Here is a 15,621-nt window from a genome sequence, read left to right as displayed (position 1 = left end):
ATTTTATTCACTTTCTGGTTGCGACACATGTTTCTTTCAATAAACCAATTTGAATTTTATTGCATATTTTCATTTAAGGTTGAAAGATTTACAATATTCGAAACCTTGAATCCTATTTAGGCAATGTACTCGATTTTGGTTTTGTTATTATTGAATTTGATACTTATGACATTTTTCTTGTTTTCTGTTTCATATTGTTATTATATTTTTTATTCAGATAATTTAGAAATTTGCCCTGATGGTTGGATTTTTGGGAGAACAAAATGTTTTTTGGTGACAGGAGTGACTGGAGACCAAGGAACTTGACAGGATGCTTTGGATTACTGCTCTAATCTAGATGAAGCAACACTAAAGAATGGAGAAATGATTAAACCATCTATGTTGTTCATTGAAATCAATGAAGAGGTTAATTTTCTGAGACCACACGTATCACCTGCTTCGGCCTGGATAAATTGTAACGATCTCCAAGAAATAGATACCTGGATGTGTATCAGGAATCACACAGGCACAACTAGTTCATATAGAAGTAAGTACGCTTTACAACACGGGAACATACGGCTCTATCCGATCAAAGATATTATATACCAGCAGTCGGTTGGAGTCGGTTTGGGGTCGGTTTCGAATAGGTTTTGAGTCGGTGTGGTTGGTGTGAAGGTGGGATTCCACACGCGCTACCTACAAATGATTTACTGGTTGACAATCATCAATCATGACGTCACAAACGAAAAAATAAAAATCACTCAGAAGAGGGGGTAGTTTGAGACGCAGACTATACTTTTACCTTTCATGTGAGCATTTAGGCTTTGATTATGAGGGGGGGGGGGCATATTGCAAATACGTGAGTATGATATTACACTGAGTATGAGAATAGTTTTTCATGCGTTAAGGGATGGTCAATGATATTGAGTGCCCCCACGCCTTTGCCGGGAAATAATTAACACATATCGCAAAGCGTATGCCTGCAGCCTATCTCAACCAGAGGTTTATCATATCACTTTATATCATCTGTAAAATGAGTAATTAATGCAATTAAAAAAGAAATATATACCTGTCTTTGAGGTAACGCGACATTAATACAAATACTCCTCCGATTATTTCTTTAAAGATTATTTTAGGGGTTTGGTTTATAGGATGAGATAAAACTTCTGGTTCAAAATGTAGTGGGGATTAAGATTAGTGACATGGTCACGTTTGAAAGAATATAGGGATTATATTTGGCTTAATGCTTTAGTTTATCTCATAGAAACAACTATGGCAGCTAGGAGCGACTATCATTGAACCGTCTTTGAAAGAACACCTAAAGTGTTTTTCTGTATACTTTATTTCATATATATTGTTTATTATTTTTTCATCATAAAATCGAATCTTAAACAGACTGGTAATTTAGATAATAATAGAGTTTTTAGGAAGAAAGTTAACCATATTTCATTTTATTTCGTCGTCGTCGTAGAAAGTAATGTACGGTGGGCTGCAGACCAGATAGATTAGCTCCCGGGATATTTCAAAGTCACTTCATTATTCGGAGACTTATTTTTTGTCTCTCATTTTTATTTTCAGACTGGGACACAGATCAACCAGACGATCCCACCAAACATTGTGTATTAGTGGATATGACATCGGGAGGAATGCACGATGTTTCCTGTTCAGGTACGAGCCAGATCGTCTGCCAAATCGACATCCCTTCATAATTGTCCCTACATCTTTTAAAACAAAGAAAAACATATTGTGGCGATGAGCCTGGGATATACAATATAACATGTTATAGCATGATACAGGAGAACATTAATACTCAGGAACAAACATAAAAGAAGAGATATACGCGTGTCATTATGGATTGAAAACAATGAGAAAGGGAAGACTCTGAAGAGACTACACTGTAAAAAAAATTATGAATCAGTAGTTAATACTTAATGAATATAAGTAGAATTTATAATTTGTAATTATTTTTCATTTTTTAAGTAGTTTTAACTTGTCTTTTAATTTACTTGATTTATTTGGGTTCAATATACATTTAAGAAAATTCACGTATTGCTGGCTTGCTTTGATTGAGTAAATCTAACTCAATTAGGCTAAGATGATTAGTACTTATAAATCCTTGTTGAATGAACTTATATTTTTCAATTAACGCCTTATTTAAATAATACATGAATATTCATTAGAAATGTTAGAGCAAGTAAATGTTTTTTTTTTAAATAACTGTCATATCTATTTGTGTTTGAATTTTTTTGGATAAGGGTGTGCTAACTATTTTATTCTTTTCTTGAATCAAAGAAAGAGCAACATTAAATAGTCATTTAGCAGAAAATTTCAGATGTCTTTTTAGGTTTTCGGAAAATGATTATATTGTTCTCACTGTTTTATCTGTAAGAATGAAACGATCGCGTATAAATATCAATGTAAGTACCTATATATGTAAGAGGTAAGTGAAAATGCACAGAGTCTAATATTTGGATAAAATATGTCTAAGATGAAAATGATGCCACTAAAGTAAAAGTGGGACGATGGGGGAGCGGACTTTCGAATAACGAAAGTTCACTCCCCCATTTGATTTTTTCAAACATTTTAGTGATTGTTTTACTAAATTGAATTAATTTATTGTAACCTAATTTTCTTGAGTGAAATGGATGCAAAGAAAATAAGTAAAGTTTACTTAAAACTGCCAAACTCATAATATTTTAAAAAATTAAGGCAATCTGTTGAAACAATTTTATTGAGTAATTTCAACAATTTTTTTTACAGTGTAGCTATATATACCGTGGCAGATTTAATATCAAGATGTGACGTACAACATAAGATGGATAAATATGTAAAACTAGAGCTATCAATTATTATTGATTATTTCGAAAGAAAACGTTAGCTAATTAAAGATTTAAGCTGAAATTTATTTATATTGTATTTATTCAAGCATTTATCGATGATAATTCCTCATAAATTAACAATAAAACAATCTTATAAATGCAGGGTTTAAAAGAACCGTTCGGATCGAAAACACTATAATCTACCCGAAGGTCGGTAAATAACCAGTAATTGTCTGTTCAAAGATGCCTTGCACTATAATGCTTCAAATATTAACGGACAAGTCCACCCCCAAAAAAAGTTGATTTTAATAAAAGGAGAAAAATTAAACAATAACCCTGAAAATTTCATCGAAATAGGATGAATGATAGAAAAGCTATGTCATTATCATTATTATTATTACAATGTTTCACTTAATTCAACAAAACAATTATGCACATCTTGGTCGGTATGCAAATGAGGGGATAGATGAATCAATGCATTTACGTGCAGTTTTTATGTACGAGCAAGGTGTCCACATTGCGCTGCTTCCTTCCCCTCCCCCGAGCATATTTTGCCTAATATATTATCTAATTATTCGATTGATCCGGATACACCGGTGGTACTGGTCCAGTGCTGGATGGTAGGGTATGGCATAGTATATGGAGACTCAGCATTGGTCTCCACCAGATAAGCAAACCCATCTCCTTTAATTTTCTCTGCTCTGTATCCCATCTCTGGGCATGGGTTCTCCGGGTTACATGCCACTCCGGCACCGTCCTGGAGTTCCTCAAGGGTGTGTGCTTTCTCCTCACAAGGGAAGCTCCCGTAGTTTGCCAAGGGAACGCTCTCGATGAAGTAGTCCAGAGCTCGGCCGTGGTTGCAGACTTCCTCATCTTCACCATGTTCATTGCATCCCGGCTGGTTGGTGCCACTGTTAACGAAGAAATCTTGATGACCCAGCTATATATCGCAAATAAACAAAGGAGAGAGAATATTGTTGTTTTACGCGATACTTATTATAGGTACCCTAGGTGAAAAGCATTATTTCGAAGTAGAACAAAATATTCTAAAATATCAGAACCTTAATCCCAGCAGGGACCGCGGTACATTTCTGGAAGTAGGGGGTGGAGGCAAATAGAATCCCATGCAGTCAAAGGCCAATTAATCTGCCTCTATAAGCTGGATTTAAATAAAATGGATAAAGCCCAAGGCATTAATTAGGCCCAATGATTCTCTATTAAGCATCAAATTTTAGTTGTAATTCATTCAATGTTTTAAACGACTTAGCCGAAATAAAAAATTATATTAGTCAACATCGAATATGATAATAATAAGGACTTGTTATAAAGATTACTAAGTCTTGAATTAGACTTAAAAAATATTGTATACAACATATCTCATGCCCGCACATTATTTTCTTTGTTGATTTTCAACTGTACTATTTATTTGTTTTTTATTTAGGCTCCCTCCTTTTATCAAATACTGTAGTGTACCTAGTTATTATCTTGAAACACTATATTCAATAATATATAATACTCGTTATGTATACGTATTGTAAGAGTGGAGCAAATAAATTCAATTCAATTCAATATTATAGTATTAATGACTTTGTATTTGATTATTCGAATAAACTCCGTCCAATCTCTTCACTCTGGCATTATACTCATATTTTATTAGAAACTTTAGCAGAGAGCTACTATTTTATACTTAATATGACTTTTCATTTCATCATCAGAACTTATGCATTTTGACAAGCACCTACTTGATAATAATATCAATTTAAAAGAAAAATGTTTTAGGTGCTCAAACTCTAATAGGAATCTATTCAAATTGAAGCAAGTTACCTGATAAGGCAGTCCGATATAACCCCCGTCCAGTCCACTATGGGCGTTTGTATGGATGATATCCACATATTCTGCATCAGTGATGTCCAGTCGACATTGCTGACCACGTGACGGTCCGCCAGATAGACCAAAGGTTACTGGGTTACCCTCTGCACCGGCTGGATCAAGACCTTGATAAGAAAAGAGGAGAGACGATAAATGAAATGAATTATATTTTACGTAATACACACTTAATTTTGATTTTGGGGTTGGACTGTCTTGCTTCGAAGAGCTATTTTTATTATTATTATTTAAGCTGATCTAAATGATTAAATTAATTTGGTGAATATGAAAAAAATTATACAAGGATCGTATACAGTCATGTTTCCGCAAATGTCTTTTTAAGTCGATCATGTAAAATATGTTGCGATTACTTTAAATTACATTATATTAATTGATTTCTAAAGAGAATATAAGATACAAGATGGTTTCTTAAGTCGACATATTACACACAAATCTGATTATTTTTTTATATTCCAGTAACGATTGCAGCTGTTATTTCACCATTTTATATTGCGACGTCATAAATACCTAGGCCTTGTACATACGTAGAAAAATATACATGTAGATTAAACATTAAATACGGGTATGGGGGAAATCAATAGTTAGAAGAAGAAGAAGAAGAGTGAAGAACAAGAAGAAGAAGAGTGAAGAACAAGAAGAAGAGGAAGAAGAAGAAGAAGAAGAAGAGGAAGAGGAAGAAGAAGAAAGGAACGCAGGAAAGATTTCCCTTTTGAAAGGGGTAGATGTTGCATCTCATCTCCCCCTCTCACTTCTCATTTCTCTATCTATTCAACCCATTCATTTATAACAATAATTACCTTTTTTCAATTCAAATAAACATTTATTTACCTGTAATCCTGGCCATCTGTTGCCCCGTACTCCCAGCATAACCAGCTACATGAGCGCCCATACCGCCCCCGATGAGATGCATCTGATCGTATGTTGCATTGGTGTTATTTACGATGTACGAGATGACGTGTGCGACTTGGAAACCTACAACACGAGCATCGGCACGAGCTTGGGCGTAGTTGGTTAGGTTCGCTGCTTGACTCCAATTCACCATGATAACATTGTTTCTCTTTTGGGTATAATTTTTAATAAATTTCATATTATTGGTTGTAGTTAATCATCTTTAAGGAGCGTTTCGTCTATTGTTGAGGGTAATTCTGTTTTGATTAAATTGATGATGAATATATATAATACATATTAGTCAACAAACAAAGTGATTATTTGGTAGACTTTAGAAGAAATTTGTGCTTTTGCAATCATGGTGGTGTGTGATATGTCTGTTTTACCCATTGCAAATGTTTGCGATATCTATTAATTATAGGCCAAGAAAATTGAGATTCCATGTGTAGCAATATAATAACCATTACAAACTCACTCAGAAATTGTTTATTCGATTGATTAAATCCAAAATGATATAGGAGTTAACTCGGGAGCGTTTCACGAAAGGACTTGTCAGTCGTTTTATCCGACAAGAATTATTTGACGGTTTCCGAGTACAAGCAAAGGTGACAATAATCATAAGGGCCTCTCAGTCAAACAAAATCTAGAAAATTTGTCAGATCGGAGAATTTGTCTGATGGAAAATCGATGAAATTCTCCCTAGTACTTTAAGAAACAGATGGGTATATTGAAAGGAATAATTGGAAAGACCCTTTTCGTGGGAGGGGAAGGGGTGATATTAAGTTATATTGAGGACATGTTTCTCAAAAGATATGCATTAAGAGTGAAGGGGTTCTGGGGCGGAGCTAAAGTATGCCTATATTGTGATTCTGACCCTAGATTAGATTGATTGATATTTTCAATCACCGGGGCGATCACCCCTGCCCCTGTAGAGCCCTTCCTATTGTAAACGTACCTCATCAAGAAATGCCTCTTTAAGTTGATCCCATTTCTCATCCAGGAATTCATTGGTAAACCCTGGTATTATAATCTTGGTATCTCGACTATAATCGAATGGTGGGTTTGATAGATTGCTCACATCAACCCCACCCTTTTCTCGTGTCTCATTTGATATGAGAGTAAAGCTGGAACAGATCTCTGCCGTAGATCTCGGGGAGCGTTGATGACATGTACCGAAGCTGACTGAGAATGTATAAGAACCAACCCCGTCGTAGCAGGTGGGCGTGGTCGTATCTTGGGTGGGCATGGTCGCATCTTGGCACCAAGCTGTAACGGTAAAAACGCTGTTTAATTTTAATACTGTTTACTACATGAGCTTTACACAAACCTTGTTTGGCGGTTTCAACAACCACGTTCAATTTATTGAAGATGTAATAGCTTAAACATTTGTTTAAACTGTTAGCTAGATAACTACTGTAAAGTTCATGGTAAACAACGTTTTAACTGTGTCCGATGTAATGTTTCGTGAATATGATGATAGGACCCGAAAATAAGATAAGGAGAGACGGCCGGCTAAAAGATAAGTTCTTTCACCATGTTTCAGATCCCAATAAGGTAGTCCGTCGATTGTAACAACTATAGGCCTTCAATAATACATAACAAAAATTTGAACATTTTCGAGGATACTTTAATTGTCATATTTCGATATTCTCCACATTTGTAGGCATGGGCATCATGAGCGTAACAGGTGTCGGTGGCCGGGGGGGGGGGGGGGGGGGGGACTTCCCCCCGGAAGAGCCAAAACTTTCCCGGTCATAATGAACAGGCAATAGCGTATAATGAGGCAACAATTTTGAGGGGCCAGATATCTCCGACCTTAGATAAGATAAATAAATAAATAAATCCATAATTTATTATTCGAAATAGTCATGAAATGAAATACTCCGAAAATTTGCTTTGCCCAATTGATCGTGGGCCCGGCGGCCCCTGTGCAGCGCCAGATCGACGAGGCTCTCCCTTTAGTCGTTGAACGCCAAACAGGGTAGCAGCAACTCCCATCTTATTACGTCTTTTGGTCTGACGCAGCTGGGGTTTAAACCCCCCACCTCCCGGTTGCGAGACGGACGCTCTACCAACTGAGCCAACACACCGGTTAGCGGAGGAAGAACACAGGAGAGTATTGGGCAAAAATCTTTTTTTTTTTTTTATTGCGAACGAGCGAAGCGAACGGGCAAAAATTTCGACATTTTTATTACAAAAATCAAATTTTGTGAAAGATTTTGACTTAATATTCAGAAAATAATACTGTATTTTACCTTTTTTTCCCTTCTATTTTCTCTTTTTTTTTCTTGTTCTGTATGTAGTCCGGGTTATAATTGAGCAAGGTGCCACAAGAAAAAGGAGAAATTTTCATATAGTGCTTCTAGACCAGTTTTTTACGCTGAATATGAATATATGAGGTAACCAGGCTGTATCCTGAAAATTAACCCGTGAGGGCGCTTTTTTCAAAATGGCCGCCAAATTTTCAGAACATTTGAATTTTCGTACATAGATTTTGACATAAATATTCCATTGCCACAAAATTAGTGTCATATGAAAGACAAATAAATTTTCTACAATTTGGTACTATTTATAGGGGATAAGTAGGTCATTTGGCTGAGATTTTAAGTAGAAAACTGCATTTTTTGTCATTTTTTGTCATTTTTTCCCAAAAATTGAAAATTTTGCAAATACATGATTTTACATAATTCTGAGAAAAATGAATGAATTACCTTGAAATGTTCCAGAAAACTTTATTGATATACTATTATCATGTGGATGAAATTCCAACTCTGTATCATTCTTCTTAGCAAATTTATAAGGTATCAAACTTGAATACTTCAATTTCAGAAATGTCGCTTTTTGTATGCATTTCCATAGACTAATACGTATAACATGTACATGTATAATATGTATAATGTATAGTTTAATAAAATTTAAATGCAATTATCTCCGCTTTTTAAGCACTTGGAGAGTTAAGAGTAGGCTTTTCTCTATCAGCTACATAAAACAAAATGTTGGCACATCAAGGCCTGACCCTCTCATAGGGTGGGGGTGTCGAAGTCACCCCCCCCCCTCCTTGCCCTTGGCTATATCATGTTGTTGTATATTCCCTATTTGTTGGAAAAATCACTGTTTTTTGGAGCACCCATTGAAGCAAAAACGGGCATTTCTGCTATACAGTACAGTCACTTTGATTGCTTTGAAACCACTTGGAGAGGAAAGAGTATATAGGCTTTGTTCTACCAGCTACATACAAAGTGGCACATCGAAGCCTACCCCTCTCGGGGGGGGGGGGGGTTGCTTAATATTGCCAATTTATTTGAAAATTCACAATTTTGGACCTAACATTGAGGCCAAAAATCGTTTGTGCTTTGTTGTACACCCCATTTTATTGATTTGAAACCACTTAGAGAGGAAAGAGTAGAGTTTGTTCTACCAGCTACATATAAATAAGCACTGGCACATTGAACCCTAGCCCTCTCATGGGCTGTCTAAGTCACCCCCCCCCCTCTATATCATGTATATTGCCGATTTATTGGATATTTCACCATTTTGGATCACCCATTCAGGCAAAAGCGCGTTCCTACTATATAGTACAGCCAATTTTATTTTCTTGCAATGACTTGGAGAGGAAAGATTAGGCTTTGCTCTATCAGCTACATATCAAGAAGTGTTGGCAAATCAAAGCCTATCCCCTTCAGAATGTTCAGGGGGCTGTAGAATTTACCCCACCAATTTTCGGTAATTGACTATCTATTGGACAGTCACAATTTGCATCACCCATTGAGGCAAAGGGCGTTTCTACTATATAGTACAGCAAATTTCTTTTCTAGCAATGACTTGAAGAGGAAAGAGTAGGCTTTGCTCTATCAGCTACATATAAAGAAGTGTTGGCAAATCAAAGCGTATCTCCTTCAAGCGGCTGTAGAAGTTACCCCACTAATTTTCGGTTTTTGGCTATTTGTTGAAAAGTCACCATTTTGGAGCCCCCATTGAAGCAAAACGGCGTCTCTGATATATAGTTCTGCCACTTTTATTGCCTTGAAACCACTTATAGAGCAAAGAATAGTCTTTGCTATATCAGCTTCATAATTTTCTGCTGGCAAATAAAAGCCTACCCCCTTCTGGGGGCTGTCGAAATCACCCCCTCATCCCTTTGCGTTATTACCTATTTATTGGAAATTCACCTTTTTTGAGCCCCCATTGAGGTAAAAAGACATCTCTGATATAAAGTTCTGCCACTTTTACTGCCTTGAAACCAATTAAGGAGGAAAGAATATGCTTTGCTATACAAAGAAGTGCTGGCACATTGAAGCTTACCTATCTTGGCGGCTGTCAAATCACCCCACCCCTCTTGCATTATTGCCTAATTATTTGACAATTCACAATTTTTGAGCCCCCATTGAGGCGATATGCACTTCTGCTGTATAAAACACCCAATTTCATTTTCTTGAAACCACTTGGAGAGGAAAGAGTAGGTTCCCATCTTTCAGCTATATATAACGAATTGCTGCCATATCGAAGCCTGACCCACTTCAGGGGACTATATAGATGTTATCCCACCTTTTTTACGATTTTTTCAAATTCATTGGAAAACTCGCCATTTTGGAGCCCCATTGAGGCAAAAAAGTGTTTCTGGTATATAGTAGAGTCACTTCTTTATATGTAGCTGTTAGAGGAAAGCCTACTCTTTCCTCTCCAAGTAGTTTCAAGGCGGTAATAGTGGTAGAACTATATATCAGAACCGCCTTTTTGCCTCAATGGGGGCTCCAAAATGGTGAATTTTCCAATAAATAAGCAATAATGAAAAAGGGGTGGGGTGATTTCAACAGCCCTCTGATGGGGATAGGCTTTTATTTGCGAGCATGTCTTTATATGTAGCTGTTAAAGCAAAGCCTATTTTTTCTCTCCAAGAGTTTTCAAGGGTGAAAAAAGGCAGAAACATAATCAGAAATGACTTTCTGCCCCAATGGGGGCTCCAAAGTGGTGATTTTTTCAATAAATAGGCAATAATGCAAAAGGGATGGGTGATTTTGACAGCCTCCTGCTGTTTGCCTGCACTTCTTTATATGTGGCTGATAAAGCAAAACCTATTCTTTCCTCCCTAAGTGGTTTCAAGGATTTAAAAGTGGCAGAACTATATATCAGAAACGCCTTTTTTCCTCAATGGAGGCTCCAAAATGGTGAATTTCAAGGGGGGGGGGGTAATTTCGACAGTCCCCTAAAGGGAGTAGGCTTTTATTTGCCAGCACATCTTTTTATGTAGCTGATAAAGCAAAACCTATTCTTTACTCCCTAAGTGGTTTCAAGGCAGTAATAGTGGCAGAACTATATCAGAGATGCCTTTTTGCCTAAATGGGGGCTCCAAAATGGTGAATTTTCCAATAAATAGGCAATAATGCAAAAGGGGTGGGGTGATTTCAACAGCCTCCCGGAGGGGGTAGGCTTTTATTTGCCAGCACTTCTTTATATGTGGCTGATAAAGCAAATCCTATTCTTTCCTCCCTAAGTGGTTTCAAGGCAGTAAAAGTGGCAGAACTATATCAGAAACGCCTTTTTGCCTAAATGGGGACTCCAAAATGGTGAATTTTTCAATAAATATGCTATAATGCAAAAGGGATGGGGTGATTTCAACAGCATCCCGGAAGGGGTAGGCTTTTCTTTGCCAGCACTTGTTTATATGCAGCTGATAGAGCAAAGCCTACTCTTTCCTCTCCAAGTCATTGCAAGAAAATGAAATTGGCTATATAGTAGAAACGCACTTTTGCCTCAATGGGTGATTAAAAATGGTGTAATTTCCAATAAATAGGCAATATACATGATATAGAGGGGGAGGGGTTGACTTAGACAGCCCCTGAGAGGGATATTTTTCGATGTGCCAGCGCTTCTTAATAATTTGTAGCTGATAGAGCAAAGCTTACGCTTTTCTCTCAAAGTAATTGCAAGAAAATAAAATTGGCTGTATGATATAGAAACGCCCTTATGCCTCAATGGGTGATCCAAAATGGGGAAATTTCCAATAAATAGGCAACATACATGATATAGAGGAGGGGGTGACTTAGACAGCCCCTGACAGGGCTAGGGTTCGATGTGCTAGCGCTTATTTATGTAGCTGGTAGAACAAACTCTACTCTCTCAAATTAATAAAATACTATAAAGCACAAACGCTTTTTTGCCTCAATGTTGGGTCCAAAATGGTGAATTTCCAAATACATTGCAATAAGCAAAAGGGGGAGGGGTGACTTCCCCAGCGCCCCCCCCCCCGAGTGCCACTTCTTTTGATATAGCTGGTAGAACAAACATGACAAAGCTTACTCTTTTCCTCTCCAAGTGGTTTCAAAGTAATTAAAGTGGCTGAACTGTATAGCAGAAATGCCTGCTTTTGCTTCAATGGGTGCTCCAAAAAAAAGTGATTTTCCCAACAAATAGGCAATATACAACAACATGATATAGCCAAGGGCAAGGGGGGGGGGGGTGACTTCGACACCCTCACCCCATGAGAGGGTCAGGCCTTGATGTGCCAACATTTTGTTTTATGTAGCTGATAGAGAAAAGCCTACTCTTAACTCTCCAAGTGCTTAAAAAGCGGAGATAATTGCATTTAAATTTTATTAAACTATACATTATACATATTATACATGTACATGTTATACGTATTAGTCTATGGAAATGCATACAAAAAGCGACATTTCTGAAATTGAAGTATTCAAGTTTGATACCTTATAAATTTGCTAAGAAGAATGATACAGAGTTGGAATTTCATCCACATGATAATAGTATATCAATAAAGTTTTCTGGAACATTTCAAGGTAATTCATTCATTTTTCTCAGAATTATGTAAAATCATGTATTTGCAAAATTTTCAATTTTTGGGAAAAAATGACAAAAAATGCAGTTTTCTACTTAAAATCTCAGCCAAATGACCTATTTATCCCCTATAAATAGTACCAAATTGTAGGAAATTTATTTGTCTTTCATATGACACTAATTTCGTGGCAATGGAATATTTATGTCAAAAACTATGTACGAAAATTCAAATGTTCTGAAAGTTTGGCGGCCATTTTGAAAAAAGCGCCCTCACGGGTTAATTTTCAGGATACAGCCTGGTTACCTCAAATATTCATATTCAGCGTAAAAAACTGGTCTAGAAGCACTATATGAAAATTTCTCCTTTTTCTTGTGGCACCTTGCTCAATTATAACCCGGACTAATGCCACTGTGAGCAGGATTTGTTTCATGATTGTGCGCGAGCATTAGAGGGGGCACAGTATGGTACGTGTGGCAAAAGTTGCTTAATATAATTAAGTCGAGAGAGAAAAAAATCACCTATTCATGAGAATCTAACTTTGAGATTGATTTTTGACGTGATATATTCAGCACAATATCTTTCACCTTTCCTGTGCTTTTTTTCCTGCAGGAATGGCTCCTTTCTTTTTTGTTTGCTTGTAGAGCTTTTGGGAACCATGGTCCAATCCCTTCCATCCGAAGGCGGGTGGGGTCCCTTTTCTACATTTTCGAATTTACCTCATTCCATTCTTGACTAACTTCATTTCCCGCTTTTGTTTGCCTTTATGCACCTTCATCTTTTGATTTATTTCCCTTCCCTTTCTTGCTAATCATTCAAATGTTTTAGTATTTCGGGTCCTATCTGGGATGATTTGTTAATTCTCACATGTTCTTCTTTCCATTTCCCGTTTTTTCTTTTTCATGTTTTTTCTTAGTTTTCGTTTTACTTTTTTCCTTCCCCCCTTTCCTCCTTTTCTTCATTTTCTTTCCTTTTTTTCTTTTTCTTTTTCTAGTTTTCATATTTTTACCGGTGGAATACGCCAGGGGGCGGCCCCCTGCCTGTTACGCCTCTGATGGGCATACTGTTTAAGACACCCCGGTGGAAAATGGACAAGATGAACACCCCCTGTTTTACCATTTTAAATAAAAAAAATCGTGTTAAAGTGTTATTCTACCGATGACCTTAAGTATTCTCTCGAAGATAGGCCGACCGACGTTGTAGATTTTCAAGTACATGGTAGAATCAATCATAACCTTTTATACGTCAAGTCGAGTGGAATAAGTTGAAAATGTGACTGATCGTTGCAAAACTTGAGACATAAGATGGTACTTATGTCGACCTATTTTCATCTATCCGCCCTTTCAATTTCCATACTTCACCTATTCACTTTCCTCTATACTCTTCCCTTATCATATCTTGTTTCAAATAATTCTAAACGAAAGATCGGTTGTATTATACTGATAAACTTTTAGGCCGCCCTTCATATTTTAGAAATAAACAGCATTGCTAATCCAGTACCTTGTTCTTGTATTCTTAACATTTTAAAAATATTATTATCATACTTTTCTATACAAAAAAAAGGAATGAGGACCCCCAATAAACTATCTAAATTGGTTTGGCATTTCACTTACCACATTACTTATTTAAATGTTTAGATTTGCTTGTACTTTTTCTTAAAAAAACCCAGTTTGTGTCGTGTCTAAAATTCGGCCGCAACATATTTTACCCTTTATCACTAATGTTTCTTTCAGATATTGTGCTATTTTTGCGTTCAAAGTTTTTCAATAAGTAAAGATGTCGAGTACAAACTTATCCGTTATATATTTATATAAATATACATATATAACGAGTAATTGATGAACACATGACACCGCCATCGTCAGCAATTAAGCTTGAAACTGATGGCTGTTCGTGTTTTCATTCAAGGAGAGATGCAAATATATTTAATATGATAGAACGAATCGAAAGAAAAACTATACACTTAGTGACTAAAAGAAGGATTGCCTATTTAAACCCATTAATGTTTTATTCCACCTTTCATAAGAATAACTACGCCGAAATGGCTACATCGTCCCGCAATTAATTGTTGGCATCTCCTTGTTTATTGTGTACTTTTAAAGGTAAAAAGAGATATTGAATATATTTTGAACGATTTATTTCAGGTCATAATATAATTTTGTTTATAACCCAATATACATGAATGGAACGTCACGCGAAAATTCAGCGTGTTATCGTGATTCGTACAAAACTCCTTTCCATCTTTAGTATAGTTTTGTAAAATTACGCACAGAAAAAATAATGTTAATAAGACTCACCGATGTTGGTGCATAAAAACACGACTAAGAAGCCCAAAGTAGTACGCAAAATGTTCATCTTCGTGGTCTATCTGTTGAAAACTTTTACATACGTATACAAATAATGACCGTTGACAACAAATGGTCAATAACGAGTGTTTCTGTTCGAAATAGACAAGCCCACTGCAGCAACTACAATAGTTCTGGAAAAATAAAAATCACTTCTATATTTGCCATCATCACAGTTGCCCCTATTTACAATGCTGTACTTTACATGTCATTGGTCAAATATTTCGTGACGTATGCGGGTAATGTATACCACGTGATCACAATCGCTGCTCTATGATTTTCTGCAGAAAAATACTGTTACTCAAAAAGCAACAATTAAGGACGGCGCTACCAAGGGTGGGGGGATTGACGCCCCTTATCACCCATGTTTTGCAAGTAGTGAGGGGGATAAAGGGGAGAAGAGAAATTAAAGGACAAGTCCACCCCAACAAAAAGTTGATTTGATTAAAAAGAGAAAAATCCAACACTGAAAATTTCAGCAAAATCGGATGTAAAATAATAAAGTTATAACATTTTAAACTACAAGTTTCACTTAATTTCACAAAACAATATGCACATCCTGGTCGGTGTGCAAATTAGGAGACTGATGACGTCATCCACTCACTGTTTCTTTTGCGTTTATTCTAAGTTTCTCCTCATTGTCAAGTGAAATAATTACTAATTCCTCCCCATTGTGGAATGAGCATTGTTTAATACTGTACGGTTCAGTCAAGTTGGTCCTTATTGTCAAATCTGTAAAAAATGAAATATTGTATTATTTAAACAATAAAAAACAAAAGAAATAGTAAGGGACATCATCGACTGTCTCATTTGTATGTCACTGAATTGTGCTTATCACTGTTTTCTGAAAAATAAGTTAAACTTTAAAATGTCACAACTTTCTTATTTTACATCCGATTTTGATGAAATCTTCAGC

The 15,621-nt window shown here is 36.3% G+C and overlaps 1 protein-coding gene across 1 annotated transcript; it reads right to left on the bottom strand.

Moving 5' to 3' along the window:
• Positions 1-379: 379 nt before the first annotated feature.
• Positions 380-14,864, bottom strand: LOC129280517 (inactive pancreatic lipase-related protein 1-like). Its single transcript, XM_064112492.1, has 5 exons — positions 14,658-14,864; positions 6,529-6,839; positions 5,514-5,742; positions 4,623-4,792; positions 380-3,738 (listed from the first exon to the last, which is right to left on the bottom strand). The coding sequence occupies exons 1-5, from the start codon at positions 14,713-14,715 to the stop codon at positions 3,370-3,372; spliced, it is 1,137 nt and encodes a 378-aa protein (XP_063968562.1). The 5' UTR covers positions 14,716-14,864; the 3' UTR covers positions 380-3,369.
• Between the last annotated feature and the right edge of the window lie 757 nt (positions 14,865-15,621).

The sequence above is a fragment of the Lytechinus pictus genome, chromosome 17 (assembly GCF_037042905.1).
Source record: "Lytechinus pictus isolate F3 Inbred chromosome 17, Lp3.0, whole genome shotgun sequence".
Classification (NCBI taxonomy): Eukaryota; Metazoa; Echinodermata; class Echinoidea; order Temnopleuroida; family Toxopneustidae; genus Lytechinus; species Lytechinus pictus.
The sequence above is the reverse complement of the archived record's forward strand: the minus strand, read 5'-3'. Positions and strand labels throughout refer to the sequence as shown.

Excerpts from the sequence above, each read along its gene's own strand:
- LOC129280517 (XM_064112492.1), bottom strand. The coding sequence starts at position 14,715 with ATGAACATTTTGCGTACTACTTTGGGCTTCTTAGTCGTGTTTTTATGC. Across the intron at positions 6,840-14,657 it reads GTTTTTATGCACCAACATCG|CTTGGTGCCAAGATGCGACC; the intron begins GTGAGTCTTATT and ends TTACCGTTACAG. Across the intron at positions 4,793-5,513 it reads ACAGATGGCCAGGATTACAG|GTCTTGATCCAGCCGGTGCA; the intron begins GTAAATAAATGT and ends TTTCTTATCAAG.